The 24,286-nt window shown below is 36.8% G+C and overlaps 1 protein-coding gene across 1 annotated transcript in view; it reads left to right on the forward strand.

The window, feature by feature from the left end:
• Positions 1-24,286, forward strand: part of CFTR (CF transmembrane conductance regulator) — a 166,168-nt gene that overhangs the window by 74,154 nt on the left and 67,728 nt on the right. Inside the window, exons 12-15 of the mRNA XM_073899110.1 lie at positions 16,644-16,738; positions 18,798-18,884; positions 20,604-21,330; positions 22,694-22,822. Coding sequence (XP_073755211.1) covers positions 16,644-16,738; positions 18,798-18,884; positions 20,604-21,330; positions 22,694-22,822 — 1,038 coding nt within the window. The remainder of the gene's footprint in view (positions 1-16,643; positions 16,739-18,797; positions 18,885-20,603; positions 21,331-22,693; positions 22,823-24,286) is intronic.

The following is a 24,286-nucleotide window of genomic DNA, read 5'->3' on the forward strand; positions in this document are numbered from 1 at the left end:
CAATAGTACTTAATAAATAAAACAGCCAGTAGTAGTAGTAGTAGTAGTAGTAGTAGTAGTAGTAGTAATAGTAGTAGTATTTGCTGTTCTGACTAGAGTGGAGACTAACAGGAGCTATTTCAGTAATCCAGATAATGGTTGTGAGGGACAAGAAGAAACAGAAATTAAGCAGAGGCATTGTGAGGAGACCAAGAATAGTACATATTTATGTACTATTTCCATCCAAAGGAAAGGGCATCAGGGAAAATGGGCCTTCAGGGAAGACTGAGGGTTTTTTTTTTCTGAAGAAATTAGAAGAAAGACAGTGGTTTAGGATTAAGGATTCCCTGCACAACGGAAACTGGAAAGGGGGACAGTTAGGTTTGCTGTGGGTTTAGGAAGGAAGCATGTGGAGGTGGATTACATAGAACTGAGACATCTGATCAAGGCAGAAAGATCACAGGTCTTACCAACAAAATTTCCAGTGGAGGACACCAGTAGGTAGGCTTGAATAAGTAATTGTTGTAACGATGATCACGTGCATCTTGCTTTTGTAATGTACACTTGGCTCTTCTTCCCATTTGCCTTAAATTGTCAAAACACTTAGCTTTTCATTTCTCTCTCTTTTTAAAAATATTTTATTTATTTATTTGACAGAGAGAGACAGCGAGAGAGGAAACACAAGCAGGGGGAGTGGGAGAGGGAGAAGCAGGCTTCCCGCAGAGCAGGGAGCCCGATGTGGGGCTCGATCCCAGGACCCTGGGATCATGACCTGAGCCGAAGGCAGACGCTTAATGACTGAGCCACCCAGGCGCCCCAGGTTTTCATTTCTAATGATCTCTGGGTGCCTGCTCCCTCCTGTCCTGCTGACTTTTGCAACTAGGCCTTTCCAGTCATCTTATAATAGGCAAACACATCCAGCACCCTAAATTCTTTGTACTTGAGACTGGCAAATGCAGTGAATACACTGAATGTATAGCGTGTCTGCTTCTCTTCTTGTTGCTGGATATTCCCTGTATGTTGTTACCTATCCAATTACATGGCGAATTGCTTGAGAGCAGTGACTCTTAAAAGTTTATTTTGGTATATTCCACGCAGGACGTTGAGAGGCAGTCTGGTGAATTCTTATGAGGTGAGTGTTTCAGCAGTACTTTGGAGTAGGCATGCCATTCTGGGAATTGTGCTCAGCATGTGTTCCGCTCCGAGCCTTGCAGTCTCAGGGTCGGAGGAGATGCTGATTCCATGGTGGGAGGACGTTACTGCTGGAGTAATGAAAGGAATTAGAAGTGGTGGACTTAGTCAAAACCAAAGGTCTCCTCTATTTTCAGTCCTTAAGAGTTTCCAATTTTGGTATTTTTCTTGTCGTTGTTAAACAAGTGTTCCCCACCTTTCAAGAAGAGGCCAATGGGGGCCTTCCCAAGGGAAGTTTTTCTTTTTTGAGCGTGGGGGAGTTGGAGCGGAGGACCACGACACACCCACAGCGTCCCTGAGGGTGGAGCGGCTGGTGCTCGCCACTGTTGCCCTGGCTGCGTCCCCCCTGTGGCCCCTGGCACCCAGTACAAACAGCCGTGAGTCCACCTGTTTTCATTTTGATGGCCAGCGTTGATCAGTTTCTGAACGTGCTCCAGCCAGACTTGGAACTGGAGATGAGAATGGGATATTTTCTTCCTCATTTTTGTGTTTTTGTTTAGCTCTAATATCTACAGAGCACTTGCGTATGTAGTGATGTATGCTGTCCTAGGAGCGGGCAGGTAGGTGTAAATTGGCGTGGGGAGGAAACAGCATGCACAACATATTTCACATAGTTTTCTGATTTCAGTTTGTTGAAAACTCTTCCCTCAGAGGGATAGCTTGAAGACTTTATCATGGGGAAGGGCACGGAGACAGCTCTGTGCTGATAGAATGACTCATAGGGTGCAGACACGAGGGAGCAAGTCAGGTGCAGATCCTTTGCCTTCAGTTCTCCTTTAGGAACGTCTCCATGTCTTGCTTTACGTTTCCTACTTTGGATCTAGATGATGGTACCATGGATTCCTAGACAAATGTAGAGTTGTTTTGTTTTGTTTTGTTTTTTAAGATACCATTTTATATCCCAGTGCCCATTAACTTATTCTTTTCTTTCCATGTAACCAGACTACCCCTGAGGGTCCTCCTAAATATTTGTTTGCTTTTGTAACCAGCACTGGAGATTTTGCTAGCTTAAAAAGAGGACTGTGTAACTGGGCCCTTATTAACTTACTTATCCCTTAAGATCCCTTAAGGAGATTGTAACCCTGTTTCATTATTAAAAGAGGGACAGATTTCATTGTTCTCTTGTCTTTTTTTATTTCCAGGATACTGCTTTTTTTTTTACACTTCACCAATACCTTACCCTACCACAGAGCCCCCACAGCTGACAGTAAGAGAATTCTAGGCAGGCTGGTGTTTGGGTAATAGGTAGTTGGACTGACTATATTCAGTGACTCACTCTCTTGTAAAAGTACCTGGGTTTGGCTTTTATGATAGTGCGTGGTGGGAGGTGGGGCGTGGGATATGAGAAGAAGCTAGGGACTTAGGATATGTAATCGGTTTTCACAGAGCTGTTGAGATCCTTTTGTAACCGCAAAATGGCCTTCATTATTTGTCTTGGCAGCCATTGCATATGCATTGTAATAAAAATATTTACTATGTTAAGTTGCAGAATTAAAATCTGTGTGTGTTTTCTCTACCACCACTGCTTGGCAGTTTTCATCTTTAAGTCACTAGAAGAAAACAAATTAGGAGGAAAATTGGCAAGAAGTTGCTAAAGGAAAAAAAAAAAAAACTTGGGAGGGAAATTGGCAAGAAAAATGAAAAACTTGGGAGGGAAGTAAGCAAAGAAATGAGTTAAGGACTGTTCTGGAAAATAAATTCCATCATGCACATACCGCAAGTCTAATTAAATTGAATTTGACCTCTGGATATCCAGATCTGGCCAAAACTAACCTGTATGAACTGAGGCTTAACCTTTGGATGGTCAGTCCACCAATATAGGAGAATTCAGGAATGTTCATCTGAGAGATCTGTGAATAAAAAGGGGCCATATGAATTAACATTTGCATTCAGTAGCAGCCAAGACATAATGGAGACGTAAAACAGATATTTGAAACACATTGAACTCTGTCCCCTAAACCAGAATAAACCACACTTAATGACTGCACCTTGAACCACCTGTAATTTTCTCCTAATAGGTAATTAAGTTGGAAAGCACTGCCATTTATTTACTGTAATATGAAGCAAGTACATTTATTTTATAAAACCATTGAACCAGAACTGAACAGAAATGCTGTAGCGTTTCCTGAACTGAACTGTTATTTCACTTCATTTGAGCTCTGGAACTTAAAAATAAACACTGGCTAACATCTGTCTAGCAAGCACATGTCGGCTCTGCTGTGCTAAGCACTTTGCACACATCGGTCCATTGAATTCTCACTTTCTCGTTATCCAGTGACAACTTTGCTTAGAGTTTGCGTCAAAGAGAAACTGTGCTGAATTCTAACAGTGTGAACCTGATTTTAGGAATTGAAGTTACAAATTCTGGAATTAATTATTAGCTTAACAAATGAGAGTTTTACATCTCTAAAACCAAAATAACCATAAGACTGCTTGTCTTAGGAAGATTTGGGCAAGTCAACAGAACAGTATTATAAAAATTTAATTGTAATGGTCTGGGACTAGGCTATCTCGTGAATAAATAATGAAATGAAGATATTTAAGCTAGGTTTTCGTATTAAAAAACAAAACAAAAAAACCATGAAATTTTCCAAAAGTAAAAGCCATGATGTATCATTACGTCTATGCCTAAGGTTTCATCCCTCCTGAAGAACTGGGATGCTGAGCCCTGCACTCTTGGAATTTTCCTCTTTGTAACAATGGCTAATAAAACAAGATCAAGGGAAGATCTTACACTTATATTTTCACAGAACCTTAGAACTCAGTCATGTTCATAAAGGTCTTTGTAGGAAGGGAAACGGTTTTTCTAAAAATTCTGAGTACAAGTGTTCTCTTGACAAATCAGCCCCCGAAATGGCAATTGTATTACCATTAATGTCTTTCAGAACGAAGTCTATAATACCTAATTTATATTCAGAAGGTTTAGCTAGCCTCGATTCAAATTTACTAAATTAAAAAGTTGATTTCAACAAATATTTGAGTTCCTCCTATGGACACAGTAGTATGTTAGGCGCTCTGGATGCTGCCTGCAAGTGTAAGAAGGGTCTCTGTCTGCAATTAATTTTTGACTTACAGATATTTGGGGGGAAAGATAGATATATAGATATATGTGTGTGTGTGTGTGTGTGTAGATAGATATTCATTCACCTAGTAAATATTTATATATATATTCACTCATCTAGTAAGTATTTGTAAGTGTAAACATTGAACTAAGGACTCTGCCCAACTCTGGGAATTATTAATGAACAAGACACAATCCCTGTCCTTAAGGAGCTTTTATTCTAGTGGAGATGACCAAATAAAAACCAGAGCAGTTTGATGAATTGGTTAGTTAATTCTATGATAGGGATTAATATAGGGTCCTTAAATGAGTACAGAGAAGTAGCATTTAATCTGATCTTAGAAATTCAGGCAAGCCTTTCCTGGAGGAAGTGACATCTCAGGTGAGAGATGTTGGATGTATAGGAGTCATTTGAGTGAAGAAGAACAGGGAGAACATTCCAGAAAGAGAACAGAATGTATAAGGCCTAGAGCTCAGAGGGAGCACTGTATATTTGAGGACCTGTAGTCAGTTCTCTGTGGCTAGAGTGTATAATGAAATGGGCCCGGAGCCAGGAGAGAGGGTTGCACTTCTGCAGGAGCTCTAGGTAGGGAAGCAAGACTGGGGTCTGGAAAGACAGGGGTATATCGTGATAGCTGAACTGGGAGAGGACAGTCAGATCATGGTTTCTGTCCTTCCATGTGCCAGCACTTAAAAAAAAAAAAAAAAAAAAAGCCAAAAGAGGCAGAAAGACGAATTCATCCGTTCCACTTTTGTGTTTCATGTAAATCCAGTTGGTGAAATCCAATTCTCATCCAGCATTCCAGCTGCAGAGAAGTCAGAGAAACATGGTAATTTGTGGGAGCACAGGGAAGTACCCTAGGAGGAGAGCAAATGGGTCTCCAGCATCCTCTGCGGTGGCTTTTCTTTACTGGGGGGAGTGCCATAATAAAAACAACATTTTAGGAAGATTCATCTAATATAATATGCAAATTGGAGGGTGATAATGGAGATGTTGTGGTTAGAAGTTTATGAAATACTGTCATTCCAATTTTGAAGAAAAGTAAAATTTTTAAGGGACTTGTTGAAGACCCATAATTGATGGGACCAGCAAGAGAATCCAAGTCTTCTGACTCCTTATCTTTTTTCTGTTCTCTGTTAGGGTTATTGCTTATTAGAAAACAAACTCTATATTAGACTCTAAGGACTTACCCATTGAACTTTGCTAACTTTAAGTTTGAACTTTAGGCTAATGAATCTCACTGTGATGTTAACAGTATCATTAAACCATTAAGATTGTAAATCTGCCATTTGTGAAGGGAGAGATTATGATAACAAAGCCGTGTGACCTAATGGCATTGAGAATTCCATGACAAGTCGTGAAGACTATTTGCAGGCTATTTGTTTTCATGGAAATGATATGTCAAGCCACATGGTCCTACATAAGCGTATCTTGGGAAAACCACCTATACTACACACTTGAAATTTAAATAAGTCAGGAAATTTCTTCCCAGATCCTCTTCCAAATTGTCTTCTCCTTTTCCTGTCCCCTTGAGGCAGAATCTCTTCTTCATGCCTCATAATCTCGAATTTAAAATATGGAAGTCCAAGTAGGTGGGCAGCCCACAGAGGGGAGGAAGCCTGCTTGGGGCGAGTTGAGCAGCGGGGGCTCCAAAGTCAGGTCTTAAGAGAATAAGGATCATGGGGCGCCTGGGTGGCTCAGTTGGTTAAGCGACTGCCTTCGGCTCAGGTCATGATCCTGGAGTCCTGGGATCGAGTCCCGCATCGGGCTCCCTGCTCAGCAGGGAGTCTGCTTCTCCCTCTGACCCTCCCCCCTCTCATGTGCTCTCTCTCTCTCTCTCTCTCTCAAATAAATAAATAAAATCTTTAAAAAAAGAGAGAGAGAATAAGGATCATGGTGGGATTATTTCAGAGGAAATGGGTGACTGATTGCTGAAGACCGGGTTCTAAGGAACTGAATTCCAAAGCTGATTTAGGTACTAGGGAGCTGGGAGCTGAATTACCAAGTCCAGCGCAGGATCAGCCGCAGGATAGCACAGTAATGTGCGGCATAGTACTGGGAAAGAAGTGCTTTATCAGGCATTGGATTTGTCCCAGAATCTTGGTTGGGTAGACCTAGAAGAGATAGTAAAGGAATTAACAGCTTCCTAAATGCCAGTTCTTAGACCAACTGAACCAAAATCATCTAGGAAGCTTTTAAAAACTAGACTTTTAAATGTCATTTCAGAGAATCTGAAATCTGGAGTCCAGAAGTTAAACGAATGTAATGTACAATCAGAATAAGAGAAACAAGATTCTTTGTTTAAGTATCTTTTCTAACTTTACTTCCTTGGGAGCATTTACCCAGGGCCACCTTAAATCATTGCATTTCACGGTTCTTCCTTTAAAAATGCTTGTGTTATTTTCAAATACAAATACAGACCTACATACATACAGAAATAAACACTAAAGAAGGATAGAGATATTAACAGAATTACGTATATACTCAAAAGTTCATACATAAAACCATATATGTATGTATATCTCTGAATGTTAAACAAAAGTTTAATACTGGTGACAAGACTGTAACAGCCATTACATAAAAGAAATAGTTTTTTGTACTTTTGTTGGCTGCAATAAAAATTATATTGGAATCTGAGTGTTCTGCTGTAAATTTGGTCAGTACCAAATCTCAGTGAAAAAAGAGCTTTTATTTTTCAAGTTGATAAAAAGTTCTCACTTCTTAAACTTCTAACAAAGATTAATCTTTAGCCAGTGTTTCTATGTACAGCTACTTGTAATCAACAAATTATCTTTCCTAATAAGCAGAACTCCAAGTTTTAATTTATGAATTCATTCATATGTATGTACTGCTGCAGAAGTTAACTTCTGTTGATAAATCATGTAGAGCTACTCAACACTCTCAAGATAACATCCATGTTTACAAAAGCTACGTGCAAAAATGGTTAAAATTCATTCTTTTGCTCTCTTTCTAGAACTCTCTTAGCTTTCTCGCATTCTCTCCTTCCCTTCCTCTGTTCTCCCTACCCCTTCCTTCTGTTCCCCCAACACTTCTTTTTGTCTCCCTCCTTGCTCATTTTCCTTGTGTATAAAGCACAGTGCTTAGTAATTATTAAACATTAATAACATTGGCACTGTCTAGTGATTTACTGTTAAAAACATGCTTTATTACATGTTATTACCTCTAAATTTCACGTTCTCTCAACCCACGCTTCACACCCTTCTCTCTTACCACAAGCAGCTATATTGTCAAGGTTGTTCTAAAGAGTGATAAGCTAACCATAAAACAAGGTTTATGATGTTCTCATATCTACAAAGTCACAGGAAGCTCAAATGTTCTCAGCAAATATTGCAAAATTGCAAAGAACCATTAAATGTAACACTCCACCCTTTTCTTAAAGTTCTCCCTCTCTTTAATGTAATGACACCCTATATCATTCCTCTGTTGTATGTTCAAGTCAGTTAGTGAGCTTTATATTAGCAATTTCTCTTTTAACAACTTCTGGTTTGTCTGGCTCAGTTGAATAATATTAGGGTGGTGTTTCGGTGCATTTTTAAAAAGTAAAATGATAAACATTTGTGCAAAAAGTGCATATTTCACATTGGGTATATTATACATTTCTTAATAATAAGTTAATCTTTATTGCACACTTATTATAGTATTACTTTGACCTTCTCTCATACTCTTTATCTAGGTATTTTTAAGTGTTTTACAATCTCAAACAGACCTAATATATGCACAGAATCCTTTGAAGTTGGCATTTGCCTTTCTGACCAGCATATTGTAAAGAAGTTAGCCAGGAGAGTAAGGATCTGTATGAGCAGGTAGAATAACCACAAGATGCAAATTCCTGGGCTCTTCTCTAATTCATCTGAGTAAGAGTAAGTACAACAGTTTGAACAAGCTCCCCAGGTGATTCTGAAGTAATCCGTCCATGTACTTCACTTTGAGAACCAATGATCAACGTATTTGATTTTATCTATAGATAAACTGTGCTGAGGAAATTATGAAAAAATGAAATGGTGGTGTAGCAGGACTTCAGAAAAAGGTTTTTCAGGGTCTCCTTCAACAAGAAAGTTTAACAGAATGTTGAAAAGTTTATATTTGATTTATGTTAGGGCTTAGGTTTTTTATTTAAAAATCTCAGTAGTCAGTTTTTACATAAGAAGCTACATCATGCCCAGCATCTTAATGGCACTGAATGATTTCCTCCAACAATTTTTATGGATAGCTCCAGAGGAACTCAAGTTGTGTGCCGGTGAGGAGAAATAGCATTTGTCTCTCTGTGCGAGTCTTCTCTAAGTAACACATGCCCTTACAGTGCTTGTCAAACTCAAGAGTACCAAACGGTACAATTCTTTTTTCAATTTATAATTTTCACGTAAAAGAAAATCTGTGAAGGCTAAAAACCAACACCCTCAAGATAAACATATTATCAGATTCGAGTGCCCTTAGTAGTTAGCAAAGATAAATGTTTAATACCGTATACAAAAGAATTTTATGTTTAACCAAATAGAAAAAGCCAAACACTAATAAAGAAATCTACAAATGAACGATAAACTAGGCAATCAGAGCAAGTACTCATATGAGCAACAGGATATTGGTATTACTAATTTATTTGATCTTAAAATAATGAGCTTATTCACAATTCTATTCAATCTATCTCAACTATTTTGTTTCCTTTCAATCTCAGCTGTTTCCTATGAATTACACTCTTTGAGAAACTTATTAAATTACCCACATTTATACATTTCTCTTCATAAATGGCTTCCGTTCAGAAAAGGAAGCCAATATGCTAGCTCAGAACCTCAAATTTTTTCAGATGCGGGAATCTTTTATTTTCATGCTTTTTGAAAGATAGTCTGTATCCCAGTATCCATTCTGGATAGGAAACAATTATATGACAACATCCCTGTTTTCTGACTGCTTTGTTAGGGGGCTAGACAAATTCGAAGTAGAATTTTTAAGCAAATCTTTCCACCATCATTTTTTCACAAATCCCCAACCTTCAAGAAATCACTATGATTTTCTGATCCATTTAATTGAATTTACAGCTATGTTTACATGTACTTATCAATAAACAATATTTAACAGTTTTGTTTGGGTGGCTTTAAATTTATGTAAGTGGTAGATTTTCCACACATCATTCTTCAACTTGGTTTCTTTGTTCCTACTACCTTTTTGAGGTCTAGCCATGCTACTTATATGTGGAAATTTATTTCATCCTTATATTCCTATGTCACATTTATTTACTCATTCTGCTACTGATGAACATTTAGATTGTTCCAAGATTTTACACAATACTGCAATGAAAATCTTTGAATATTTCTTCTTGCACGTCTGCAAGAATTTCTCTGGAGTAGATATCTAGCAATTGAATTGAGGTGTTTTTGGGTACATAGGTACATTTCAAATTTTACTAGATACTGCCAAGTTGCACTTTAAAGTAGTTGTACCAATTTATACTACCACCAGTCCTTTATGAGTGTTCCCATTGATTCACATCATTGAAACTTCTTGTTATTGATACTTTAATTTTTGCCATTCTATTTTGTAAAAAGTCCTATCTCTTTTTCCCCCCTAATTTGTAGTACCCTGATTACTGGTGAGGTTATACATACTTTCATGTTTGTTTGCCGTTCTGATTTCATATCCTTTGCCAATTGGGGGGGGTATTGTGGTGGTTGTGAGCTATGCCTACAGACCACTGTTGTAGGCAGTGGAACTGAACAGTGGCCCCAGTTGCTATACATGAAATCCTTTACTCACGGAGTTTGTGTTCTTCCACAGGTAGCTTCCCGTGGATCATTGAGTGTGGCACCATACTAAAGCAGATTTATGTTTAGAGGATGTGAGACTTACTTATTAACTGATATTGGTTCAGAGACTCCCAGATGGCTTTCTAAGAGTCAGTTAGATTTAGACAGTGGTCTAGGGTCCTTCCATCCAACCTTCTGTCCTTCTCTCCTTCACTTGGGGGTTGGACTTGCATTAAGGTCTGACATATCTCCCAGCTTTCCCTGCCCTCTTCCCTGTTTCCTTATACACCAGTATTTCCCCTAATAAAATCATTAAATGTTTAATTCTGTCTTAGCTTAGAAGAAGAGATCTTCAAAATTACTCGGAGGGGATCTAAACTAATAGGAAACTGAATATGTCTTAAGTGTTAGACAAGATTTTTTATCTTCTAGCAATGCTTTCCTCAACAGCATTTTAATGGTGTATAAAATGCCATTTTCTTTCTTTTTTTTTTAAGTATGGTACATCTAACCAGAGGTTATCACAGCTACTATCCAAAATTAAAAACCTAAAAAAAATTTCCTCACCCACAGAAACTGGATGATTTACTAGCAAGTAATCAAAATTTATTTCAAAGCACAAAAGGACTTGAATAGACATATTACCATTGTAAAGCTGGTTTAATGTCTACTAGTTCAAAAGACACTATCATTAGATGATTTTATAATTGAATTGTATCTCACCCTTAAGTAACATATACTTCCTCTATTATTTAAACTATACCAAACCAGAGAAAAAGATGGAAAACTCTTCAACTAGTTTTCTTTTCTTAAAAATTGAAGTGTAGTAGACATACAATATTATATTAGTTTCTGGTATACAGCATATTGATTCAACATTTATATGTATTATGAAGTGATCACCATGATAAATCTAGCTACCATCTGTCACCATACAAAGTCGTTATATACTATTAACTTTATTCCCTATACTGCACATTATATCCCTGTGCCTTAGAGTTTATACCTTTTATCCCCCTTCCCCTATTTTGCCCATCCCCTGTCCCTCTCCCCTCTAGCAACTACCAGTTTGTTCTCTGTGAATCTGTTTCTGTTTTGTTCGTTCATTTGCCTTTTTTTTTTTTGATTCCACATATAAATGAGATCATAAGGTGCTTGCCTTTCTCTGACTTATTTCACTTTTTGTATTCCTGCAGTGCACAAGGGTTCTCTTTTCTTTTTTTTTTTTAAAGATTTTGTTTATTTGAGAGAGAGAGAATGAGAGATAGAGAGCACGAGGGGGAAGAGGGTCAGAGGGAGAAGCAGACTCCCTGCTGAGTAGGGGGCCCAATGCGGGACTCGATCCCGGAACTCCAGGATCATGACCTGAGCTGAAGGCAGTCGCTTAACCAACTGAGCCACCCAGGCGCCCAAGGGTTCTCTTTTCTCCCATTTTTCTAGAGCCAGAATAGTCTTAGTACCAAAATCTGAAAAATAACATAAAAATAAAACTATAGCTAATCATACTAATGATACAGATATTCAAATAAAATGTTATCAGGTAAAATATTAATAAATAGATTCCAACATGGTATAAGAAATGATAAAATATGACCAAGCAAGATTTATGATAGAACTACAAGGGTGCTTTGTATTGCAATATAAAGAAATCTTTAAATACAGTATAATTTGTTATATTGATAAGAAGGAAACCATATAGCAGGGTCAGTAGATGCTAAAAGTGTACATAAAATTCAGCAGTCATTTATAATAAAATTTGAAGTAAAAATAGAAGTAGAAGGAAACTTCATAAATACAGTAACTTTTTTTACCCCAACATCCTAAAGTAGACAGGATTTTAAATGGTGAAAAATTAATGTCATTTGTCTTAAAATAGGGGCAATATTAAATGTTTGTGAAAAAATTGTTTATACAAAGAAAACCCAAAGAGGTTCTAGCAAAGAGCAAACAAACAGAAAACAAAAGTCTTTTAGAATTATTAAGGGAGTACAATAAGATGGCTGGATGATAGATAAGCATACAACAATAACTAGCTTTTCTTTATGTTAGCAACAGTCATCGAGAAATAAAAATGGAGGGATGCCTGGGTGGCTCAGTTGGTTAAGTGGCTGCCTTCAGCTCGGGTCATGATGCCAGGGTCCTGGGATTGAGTCCTGCATCCAGCTCCTTGCTCAGCGGGAAGCCTGCTTCTCCCTCTCTGCCTGCAGCTCCCCCTGCTTGTGCTCTCTCCCTTTCTCTCTGACAAATAAATAAATAAATAAAAATCTTTAATTAAAAAAATGGAAAGCTATTCAATTCATAATAGCATAAAACAATAAACAATAAAATACTGAGGGGTACTGGTGGGAATGTAAATTGGTGCAGCCACTGTGGGAAACTTAAATTAAATTAAAATAATTAAAAATTTTACTACCACATGACCTATCAATTGTATTTAACCAAAAGAAGGAAAGTCACTATCCTGAAAATATATCTGTACCGCCATGTCCATTCCAGCGTTATTTAGAATAGCCAACATATGGAAACAACCTAAGTGCCCATCAACAGATGAATGGAAAAAGAAGATATTTTATCTATCTATCTATCTCCACCTACCTACACATACATATAATGGAACATTATCCAACCATAAAAAACATGAAATCTTTCTGTTTGCGACAACACGAATGGACCTAGAAGATATTATGCTAAGTGAAATAAATGAGACAGAAAAAGACAAATACTGTATGATCTCACTTAGATGTGGAATCTTAAAAAACCTGAACTCGTAGATACAGCAAACAGATTGGTGGTTGCCAGAAACAGGGATGGGGCGGGGGGTGGGTGTGAGAGGATGAAATGGATGAAGGTGATCAAAAAGTACAGACTTCCAGTTTTAGGGTAAATAAGTCCTGGGGATGTAGTGTACAGCAAGGTGACCATTAGTTAACAAGACTGTAGTATATATTGGAAGATTACTAAGAGAGCAAATCTTGTAAGTTCTTTTCACAAGAAAAATAAATTTGTAACCATGTGAGGTGATAGATGTTAACTAAATTTATTGTGTGAATCATTTTGCAATATATACATATATCAAATCATGTTGTACACCTGAAACTAATAAAATTTTATATGTCAATTATATCTCAGTTTAAAAATATTAGGGATGGGGTGCCTGGGTGGCTCGGTTGGTTGAGGGTCCAACTCTTGATTTCGGCTCAGGTCATGATCTAGGGTTGTGAGATTGAGCCCCGCATATGGCTCCATGCTGAGTGTGGAGCCTGATTAAGATTCCCCTCTTTCCCTCTCCCTCTGCCCCTCCCCACCGTGCACACGTGTATATGCTTTCCCTCTCTCACTCTAAAATAATAAAATAAAAATAAATAAAGAATAGGCATAAGTCTAACAGGAAGTATATAGGAAATATATGAAGTAAACTCTTACTGAAGGATCTAAAACAAGATCTGCCTTGATTTGGATCCTGGCTCCAAACTACCTGTGCTATTTTGGGATTATATTTATCTTTTCTAACTTTTAATTTCTTCATATTTAAAATGAGGATAAGGCTGTTTTGAATATTTTAAAAAGTTAATACATGTAAAGTGCTTAAAAGGGTATGTGACACATAGTAAGCCCTCAGTATACATTAGCTACTATTACTATTACTTTTGGTGTTGCTGATATTGTTATTATATAGAAGACTTAATGAACAAAAAGAGCCAAAAGATTTATGAATAAGACTTGTGCTTTGTCAGATATTAAATCATACTTAATACCATTAAAAGACCAAAACCAAAAAAACAGCAGAGTATGAGTATAAGAATAGGAAATGGATCAGAGGAACCAGAGAGCCCAGAAATAGTTCTTAGAAAATATGAGAAGTCTCTTTTAGTAGATGATATTTAAATTCAGAGGAAAATTATTTAATAAATTGTGTCTGCTATCCAACTGAAAGGAAAGAAGGTTAGATTCCTACACCATTGTACAAAAAAAAATTGTACCTTGAATATTTTTTAAATTTTATAATAATAAACATTTTAAGAGAAAATCTAGGATATTACATGAACAACCTGAAAGTAGAGTAGTATTTTTTAACCAATATAGGAATTTGGATAGATATATTGACTTCACGAAAATGAAAATTTTGCATTGTCACATGGTATAAACAGAGTGAAAACAAATAGCAGAAAAAGTTGTTAATATCTGTAACACACAAAGACAAATGAGAGAAATTTGGCTGGAAGAGCCTCTTATTTATTGCCTTAAAAAAATTAATGTCATAAAATTGCATCTGTGCTCCTTGGACATTTAAATTCAGTAGGGAATGTGGAAATGTTCATTCATGATCTTCTATTATTTCTTATTTTCCCCTTCACTTTTCTTGTCTCTTTTATTCTGCCAATATCTTCTTGCTCTTTTCTAAAGATATCTACTTTGACACTATTCCTTTCCCATTTTCTTTCTCTACTCTGTACACTTTTCTTCATTTCCTTTTCTTATATGCACCCCTTTTTTGTTGCTTCATGTTTGGTTACCCACCCTTCCTTCATTCCACAAATCTTTATTAAATGTTTGTATTGGTCTAGGATTTTGTATCCTCTAAATTCATAATCTGTTTCCTAGGTGTAACTATGTCATAATCATACCATCAACATAACTACTGCTATTTCTAAATTTTAAAAATATTAAAAGCTTTTAACTGATTAACTAGTATGGTGTTGAATTAAAATCTGGGGAAATGAAAACTCTAATAATTCCAGCACCATCTGGCTTTATAATAATGTGTTAGAAAATTTGCCTCCTTTATAAAAGCCTGCACGCAATACATTCACCTAAGGCAAACTTTCTTTATTTTTTTCACTCTAAAAGATTTATTTTTTTAAAAGAGAATGGGATTTGGGAAAGTCAGTGTGGTGCAGGAGAGAAATAAACACGCGAGCTTTCTTGTTCATTGCTCTAAACCAAGTACAGAGGATGTGCTTCATCCACCAGCTCAGGAAAAACCTAAGGACTGAGGTGCTTTTTCAGTGAGGCTACAGATTTTAGACTCTGGAGGGTGGAATTCAGCTACAGTCCTTGTATTTGGATAGAATCCTAGATATGTGGTTTGGCTCATGGGTTGAAAAAAATCATTTAGTTGAGTAGAAGGAAATGAAGCACTTGGTTTGCTACGTCTCAACCACCAAGGTCTTCCTTACCTGCAGGGCTGCTGGCTGTCGGTGACGTCTCTATGTGATCGATCTCCGATGCCTGTGTGGCCAACTCTACTGAGTCCTACCGCATGTCCTCCAACGTGTTAGCGTTTTTTTATCTCAGACCTCTGGCCCCCCTATGTCAGGAGGATTGACATTAACAGTGCATTGGGGGCAGTGGCTAGCAGGGTTCTAGCTTCCAGGAGCTGCCAAATAGTTTTTAATATAAATGAATATTTGTTCCTTTACCTGCTTTGTGAGTTTAGAGTGTCGTATAGGAAGTTCTATTTAACTTTCATAAGGTGGACAACAGAAACCAATGAATAACAGAAGTAACCATTTTGACAATTTAAATATTGAAAATGGTGGTGGTAGGTCAAGGGGAGAGGGTGGGTTGCTTCTGGATTGTGAAAGAAAAAGGAGAAATGGTATGGAAGTGGTTTTGTTTCTTTGTTTGTTTGTTTTAGTAGAGGGAGAGAGAAGAAGGTGGTAACAAAAGAGAAGAGTAGATGTTTGGGGATGAGAGGAGCACAGGTTGAACAACCTTTTTGAACTAAAGGGAGAGTGCTACCTGTCTAACTCATTCTTCATGTCTCAGGCGAACCTCATTTCTTCCAGAAAGCCTTCTGGCGTTTTCTATTATAAGATACTTCTGTTGTCTGTACAATTGTCTGTACAATTAATTTCCCAATTAATTGTGTACTGCTTTGTAACTTAGATTAAAAGAATTAATTAACTCATTGGGGTTTTATTTAGCATTCTCCGAGACTAGGGCTTATCTTCCAAATTAGACTTAACAATGACCAGTAGTCAAGGACTATTTCTTATAAATTCTAATCTTCTTTTACAATGCCTGGCATGGGTGTTGCATGGAGTTCACTAACTGGGAGTAAGGATGTTATGACCCGTGTGGACAGTGGTGACAGGAGAGGCAGAGTAGATGACAGAAGACTTAGGATTGAGGTGCTGAGGATGGATGGGGAAGAAGACTGTGGTAGGTGGATGAGAGAAGTATGGAAAGGAATTGCCTTGTATCCTTGGTCACCGATTCAATATGCTTAGGTACTGTGGGGGATGTGAATAGTATTCTTTTAGTTTTTCTTGTTAGGAGGTTTATTTATGTTTGGAGATTTCCTTTTAAAAGAGTGAGTTTAAATTGGAAGGTAATGGCAGACCTCTGGATAATATACACACGTTTACATACCCATACATGTACATTTAGTTTACCTTTTGACTTTTCCAATTTTTATTTCGCGGTCATGAAGGACATTCTAAAAACTAAAGAAAAATTTATTTCTAAAATTTCAGCCGTGTTCTGCCCAATTAAAGTGGATTTGAAATAATTGAGATGTGGTGTTTTAAATTTCGGCTATATGGTTAGAGCCACAGGCTGATATATGATTACATCTGAAGGAAAATGTACCTTTCAAGTTCAGAAACATACTAACAATTCCTCTCTAACTTCCTGTTTTTGATAACAGGACATTTCCAAGTTTGCAGAGAAGGACAATATTGTCCTTGGAGAAGGTGGAATCACACTGAGTGGAGGGCAGCGAGCAAGAATTTCCTTAGCAAGGTGAATATCTGATTATTGGTTCAGCGAGCATTTGTTGTAAATATCAAGCATGTAAAAATTATAGACATTTCTCTTTTTTTATATTCTGTTTCTGAAATTGAAAAATGCCCGGGGTTTTATTATTAGCAGGTTAAGAATCACTTTTAGGAACTATAGATAATGATTTAGTATTCATATTTGATGAAGGTGATAGCTTTTTCAAATTGCATGCTCTTTGGCATCTGTATATTTGTTTGCCTTATGGTATGATTTAGTACAAGTAAAAAGCTCTGGGATTCTGCATAGCACAAGGAAAAAAGTGGCTATCATAGGGCCCCCCAATTCCCCCCACCCCACAATGCACTCGCCTGCTTTAACCTTCTGTTTCTCCTTCTTGGTTTCCATAAACATATATTTTCAAATTTTCAACATAATTAGTAATGTTCATAACAAAAATAGTGAGGCAAATGATGTCACGTGGCTTCAAGTCTGTAATCTTCAGGGAAAAATAAATAGAACAAGCACATCTAACATTGCGGGGACAGTGAAGTCCCTTGGTAGAGACATTCTTTTTTTTTTTAAAAAGATTTTATTTATTTATTTGACAGAGACACAGTGAGAGAGGGAACACAAGCAGGAGGAGTGGGGGAGGGAGAAGCAGGCTCCCCGTGGAGCAGGGAGCCCGATGCCGGGCTTGATCCCGGGACCCTGGGACCATGACCTGAGCCGAAGGCAGACGCTTAACAACTGAGCCACCCAGGTGCCCCTGGTAGAGACATTCTTAGTCTAAACATTTTGAGCTGTCAAAGAGAAGCATGTGAAGTTAAGTTGTGTCAAGAAGAAAACTTTGTGGTTAAACTGTAACTTTCAGTTTAAAAAATTATTGGTAATATGAGAAGTCAATTGTTCCTCCAATTTTATTTGAATAGGATTCTTACTGTGTTGCCAAGGTCGTTAACAAGAAATCACATTGACTTATTGATATGTTGGCTCCTTATTTATTCTTATTCTGATTGGAATGTGTCATATGTTGCCCAGTTTTAGATGGTGAATGTACTATTTCCATTTCTTGAGAAACTGTGGTCATAGATGTGAAGGAGAGAGAGAGAAGTAAGAACTTAGTAGTGGGGAGCAAAGACGTTGAGGGTACATTTTGATGGGGTCTTTTATCTAGCTCTTGCATGTTATCTTCAAAAATAATTTACACTGCAAAAGTTCTTTTAGATTTCACTTTGTCTTTTTGCCATTTCTGATTTTTTTTTAAATTACTTCTCTGTTATAAGCTGATTGAATACGATTTTTATAGAAAGTACCAAGAATTATACGTAAACACTGAATTCTATGTGTGGGATAGGGGTAGTGTCACTAACAGCCACACCTGAAAAATTAAATGTTGTGAAGATTTAATCTCATTTCCATTAATGTGGGACTATATCTTCATCTGTTCTCAGATCAATTTGATGAAGATTTTACTTCCTCAAAATTTTTTTTTAACTTAAAAAGTAAAACTGATATGGGTGTCCATTTTTGTTGAGAATTATTTATCCTTCACTTGTGTGGAATTCTTGTAAATATGGTACAGAGACTGAAACTCTGTGGAACAAAATGCAATAGTAATATTACAGCCACAACAATTTGCTGGTAGTGGTCAACACTGAAAAACATTAAAATGTTTTTCTTATGTAGTGCTGCTATTTAGTTGTGGTCTCTGACATTTTACCGCACTGAAACAGTCTGTTTTCTTCTTTGCTTTCCCACCAATGTGCAAGATCTTTGAGGGCAGGGACTGTGTCATTTTTGCCATGGTATTCCCAGCACATAGCATGGTGCTTGACTCTGAACAGATACTACTATTAAAAATTTTCTTTTTTTTTTAAGGCAGTATTTTAAGTTGTATGGTATGGTGTGATTCAGTTTAACTTCTGCTAGTTTATGCCACTTACATTCAGTCATTCTTGGATATTGTGAAAACCATAAAAATCATTTATGACCTACCTTTTTGCTTCTCATTTAGAATTGTCTCCACTAAATGACAGGAAATGTTTAAAAAAATCTAATTTAATATCCATTTTCTTTTTAGAGCAGTATATAAAGATGCTGATTTATACCTACTAGACTCTCCTTTTGGATACCTGGATGTTTTAACAGAAAAAGAAATATTTGAAAGGTATGTTCTTTGAATAATTTATAATGCTCATGCTAAAAGGGGAGAAGGAACAACTGTACACCATCAGAGACTGCATTTTACCCTTAAGAATTATGGCCACCGTTGTGACTCACTGTGGCACAAAGAGACATAGCACTCACTCAAATCTGATCTTCCCTTCACAGTCAAAATTCAAGATCACTTCCATTAAAACCTTTTCTGATTACCTCATGGTAAACCAGTTTCTTCCATTTTATTGTGATAACAATCACTATCTATATAGTTTTTGCAGTATTATTACCTTGTGGCATATATTATTTGAATTGGTTATTGTACTTAACGTTTTTACTTTTCTGTGTTAGAGAGGATATTTCTTAAGAAACTAAACAAGCTGAATGTTTTAATGCAGGTGACTGCTCATACTATTCATCTACCTTGATAACCGCCTACAGAACTTCTTCCTTAGTCACACAAAACTGGGGATATACATTTCACGGGCGCCCCCACTAGGGCTCAATGTATGTAAAATTCCTAAGAGGAGCAGTTTGTTATATGACTTGATTTCAGTTTCAAAATGATTTCATGAACTATAAAGTAGTTTATTAGGAGAATTACTATAATACTCTTCTAAAATAAAGATGTTTTAAGCAATAAGGATGTAGAGGTGTGTGTGTGTGTATAAAATGGTTGCATTACCCCTAGAAGCACCTTTCCTAGAATTTAAATTTAATACCTAAGAGTTTTATAATCCTAAGAGTGTGATAAGTAACTTCTTATTAATATAAACTTTGTTAGCCAAATTAGTATGTTAAAGTATAATCTAGAATGATGCCTCTTTCTTTCCCTCCCTCCCTCCCTGCCTTCCGTTCTTCCTTCCTTCAGATTTTATTTATTTAATTGAGAGAGAGAGCTAGCATGAGCATGGCGGGGAGGGGCAGGAGGAGAGGGAGAAGCAGACTCCCCACTGAGCAGGGAGCCCAAAGCAGGGCTAGATCCCAGGACCCCGAGATCATGACCTGATCTGAAGGCAGATGCTTAACTGACTGAGCCACCTAGGTGCCCCTAGAATGATGCCTCTTCCTATACAATATATATCTTAACGTTTAAAAGAAATTGGTCTCCTTAGATGGTTCTAGTCAGGATTTACTTTTAAACTAGAAGGAAATTTTATTAGAGGAGGGTCAAATTTATTATTCAGTTCTCAGGTTTATTTATTTATTTTTTTAAACAAATCGGAGTAGTCTTAGTATAAGCTCTTGAGAACTAAATTCGTAGCCAACTTAAAAATGTAAAAGGAAATTAATAGGAAATGTAAAGAATGAGAAAGCTCTGACATTTTTAAAGGACACAGAAATATAGACCCCCAGGGATCTTTAAAGGTTATCTAACAATTCTTTCATTTTCTGGATGAACAAACCAAGACCCCCAGGGTAACCAATTTGCTCAAATACAACATTTATTTAATATCAGATATTTAATTTCACTCTAGATCTGTTAACACTCAACTTTATGATATAGCATACTCTAATAATTTAGTAATATATTTCATGCTATAATAATTCAAGAGGCACCAAATTAATTGCTGTTATTTACTTGTAGAATTATTTTAAGTATAATAGTGACTGTATGATAGACATTTTATATAAGAATACATTAATAAAATGTTAAAATGCAATACAAAGACTTGTAATAACGTTTATATAGTTGATATCTTATTTATATCTTTTTATATTCCTAAAGCTGTGTCTGTAAATTGATGGCTAACAAAACTAGGATTTTGGTCACTTCTAAAATGGAACATTTAAAGAAAGCTGACAAAATATTAATTTTACATGAAGGTAGCTGCTATTTTTATGGGACATTTTCTGAATTACAAAGTCTACGGCCTGACTTCAGCTCAAAGCTCATGGGATATGATTCTTTTGACCAGTTTAGTGCAGAAAGAAGAAATTCAATCATAACTGAGACTTTACGGCGTTTCTCTTTAGAAGGAGATGCAGCTGTCTCCTGGAATGAAACAAAAAAGCAATCTTTTAAACAGACTGGAGAGTTTGTTGAAAAAAGGAAGAACTCTATTCTTAATCCAATCAATTCTATCAGAAAATTTTCAATTGTACAAAAGACTCCATTACAAATGAATGGCATTGAAGAAAATTCCGATGAGCCCTTAGAGAGAAGGCTGTCCTTATTTCCTGATGTTGAGCAAGGAGAGGCCATCCTGCCTCGAAGCAACATGATCAACACTGGCCCCACGTTTCAAAGACAACGAAGGCAGTCTGTTCTGAATCTGATGACGTGCTCCCCAGGAAACCAAGGTCAAAGCTTTCACCGAAGGACAACTGCATCCACCCGAAAAATGTCACTGGCCCCTCAGGCAAACTTAACTGAAATGGATATATATTCAAGACGGTTATCTCAAGATAGTGCCTTGGAAATAAGTGAAGAAATTAATGAAGAAGATTTAAAGGTATGTAAAATGATCAGTGGTTTTGTGTTTGTCACAGAGTGCAGCTGAGTGAAATGCAGTATATAATGTGATATAAAACTTATTCAAATTATGAGCTGAAGATGAGGATTATTTTAAGATTCAGAAAGTCCAGAGTCCATAAATTATGTAAGCAACTTCAAAATGTACAAGAATAAACTATTTCCTTTGGCAATGGATATATCTCTTCCCATAAAATGTATTGAAGGGGCTAGTGTTGGGTCCTTGAGTGGGCCAGTGATAATCATTATTATAAATTATATAAATTGTAAATTATTATAAATCTGCTTTATTACCACCTTAAAACCTCTGTGGAAAGAAGTGGATATATAATAATAATAAATATATGAACAAATAACAGCTTCAGTTATTTAAAGGCCAAGAAGTATTTGGTATGGAGGTAGCCTAAGTAAGGTATATAAGCATCTAGTCTCTTGACAGGACTAACTCAGATTCTGGTTTATACATCAGTCTTAACCTGAATTTGTGTGGGCTTCTTTTTATCTTTTAAATTGGCTTTATAAGGTGGCTCTCTGGACAGGTTTCTCTTAACGAAGGTATATGAAACTCAGTGTATACTAGGGCCAATCTTCAGATAGAAAGTCTTCTATATTAATCTTTACATCGAATCAGTGTGCTATATTCCAATTTCATAGAACCTCGTCTTTGAGTTTCTGGGGCTTCTTTTATGAATCTTGTTGACTTCATAAGAAACAAAAGTATCTTTTCCCTTGGGAATATCTGGGCTTGCTCTTTTTCAAATTTTGGAAACGCATCCACCAAAGGACAAATAAAGACAGCCAGGGAAATATACTAAAGATTAGAATTATATAATTTATGTCATATCTGGAAAGAGATAATCCCAGCTCCTGAGGAACATACAAACAGCAGCTGGCCTTCCTGTCTCTTGGCAGACCTCTGTAGCCAGCGAAATTCCAAACTGTATTTGTCCATGGACCCCTGAAGAAATGGGTTAAATCAAGGAGAGTTCTAGGCAACTTCAACTTGATGGTACTATTTATTTGATAAAAGGTGTGATGCTGTTACATTAAAATGGCAAAAATTGTCCAAAATCAATAGTACTGTATCATCAGGGATTTACTTCCAGAATTTTGAAAAATTACAGCATTTCTCACTTTTCAAAAAGCTGTGTTGCTCCAGTGGACATTATACTGGCTATGGAGCAACATCACACATGTCATTCATAATGGTTCGTATTTGTTGGAACTCATTTAGCTTCAAATACCAGTGTTCCTTTATTTCCACACATTCATTCAAAATAACACCACAATGGTGATGTGAAACTCTGTTGTCTCCCTGTAGTAACCATGATTCTTTTTGTTAGGAGTTCTTTTTTGATGATGTGGAGAGCATACCACCAGTGACTACATGGAACACATACCTTCGATATGTTACTATCCACAAGAGCTTAATTTTTGTGCTAATTTGGTGCTTAGTTATTTTTCTGGCTGAGGTAAGAATTTCCTGTTGTGAAGTATTACTGTGATTTAAAGTTAAATTAAGAATAGTTTGGAAGGGGGCGCCTGGGTGGCTCAGTCATTAAGCGTCTCCCTTCGGCTCAGGTCATGATCCCAGGGTCCTGGGATCGAGTCCCACATCGGGCTCTCTGCTCAGCAGGAAGCCTGCTTCTCCCTCTCCCACTCCCCCTGCTTGTGTTCCCTCTCTCGCTGGGTCTCTCTCTGTCAAATAAATAAAATCTTAAAAAAAAAAAGAATAGTTTGGAAGGATATATACATATATATGCATATATAATGTGTATATATCTATACATAGGTATAAATATATGTGTATATTTACAATTTTACATTATATAATGATGTGTATAGTTTTATATAGTTCTCTTGCTATTTTCCCGTTTCATATAAAGCATATAAAATATACTTAAATCATCTATTTCAAGAGCTTTTGGTAGAGAGGTTCAAAACCTCTAAGTAGAATGCCTTTATGTGGATTGAAATTAAACAGTGAAAATTATTCTGTACTCAATTTTATGTTCATTTGACTACAGATAGTGCATTATTGAATATGCAAATAATGAATCACCACCTTTAAATGACTGTGTCTTCACAAATTGAAATAAATATGTATTAGTGGCTTAGTAACCATTTTAAGCAATCATTTCAGAGATCCACATCACCCTCTTGCTTATAGAATTTGTCTGTCTTTGGTGCCACCATCTTGGTCTCTTTGTCACATCACATCACCAGGATAAAACAAGAGAGGGAAGTGCAAACAGCATAGTAGGGCTGCAAGTGCAGTACACAACAATGTAAGAGGTTCTTGAAGCTGGATGGTGGATGAGGTTTCTCTCTAGATGAGGAGCAGCCACCAAAATGCTAAAAGGAGCCTGGCAGAGAATGTCTGTGGGTGAAGTGCCTTTGAGGCTGAATGGAGAGCATTTGCCCTCCAGTTGTCTAATGGGGCCAATGGAAACTCGGCACCAGCCGAGGACTTGCCATGAGGGAAGTTGGGATCAGTTTTGCTAAGTATTTTTGTTTATGGAGATTTTTTTTTTTCTGTGAAGGCTTCCCATTTTTTAAATGTAGATAGTTGATTAAATAAAAACAAACAAATGAACACTAGGTGGGTTCAACAAAACACACGTGTGGATTGGATTCAGCCTGTGCATGACTAGTTACCCTAGATATTTATTCCAGGGGACACCTCTGGATGCTCCCTAATATACAAGCTAAATCTAATATGAAGACCCATACTGCCTGCAGGGAAGAAATGACCCAGGTGAAGAACTGCCTCGCCTGAGACAGTGTAAATGTATATGTAACCAAAACCCAATCTTATAGCTACAGATGTTTTCCTATTGTTGGGATGTTTCTAACCTCAGTGGAGAGGTCTACATAGAATATCATCACTTCTCCCTGACCAACTAAGATAGTGTTAAACATCTAAAGGCATATAT

This window comes from Callorhinus ursinus, unplaced genomic scaffold, assembly GCF_003265705.2.
Source record: "Callorhinus ursinus isolate GAN/ISIS: 27379988/994484 unplaced genomic scaffold, GSC_fseal_2.0 scaffold12, whole genome shotgun sequence".
NCBI classification, from domain to species: Eukaryota; Metazoa; Chordata; class Mammalia; order Carnivora; family Otariidae; genus Callorhinus; species Callorhinus ursinus.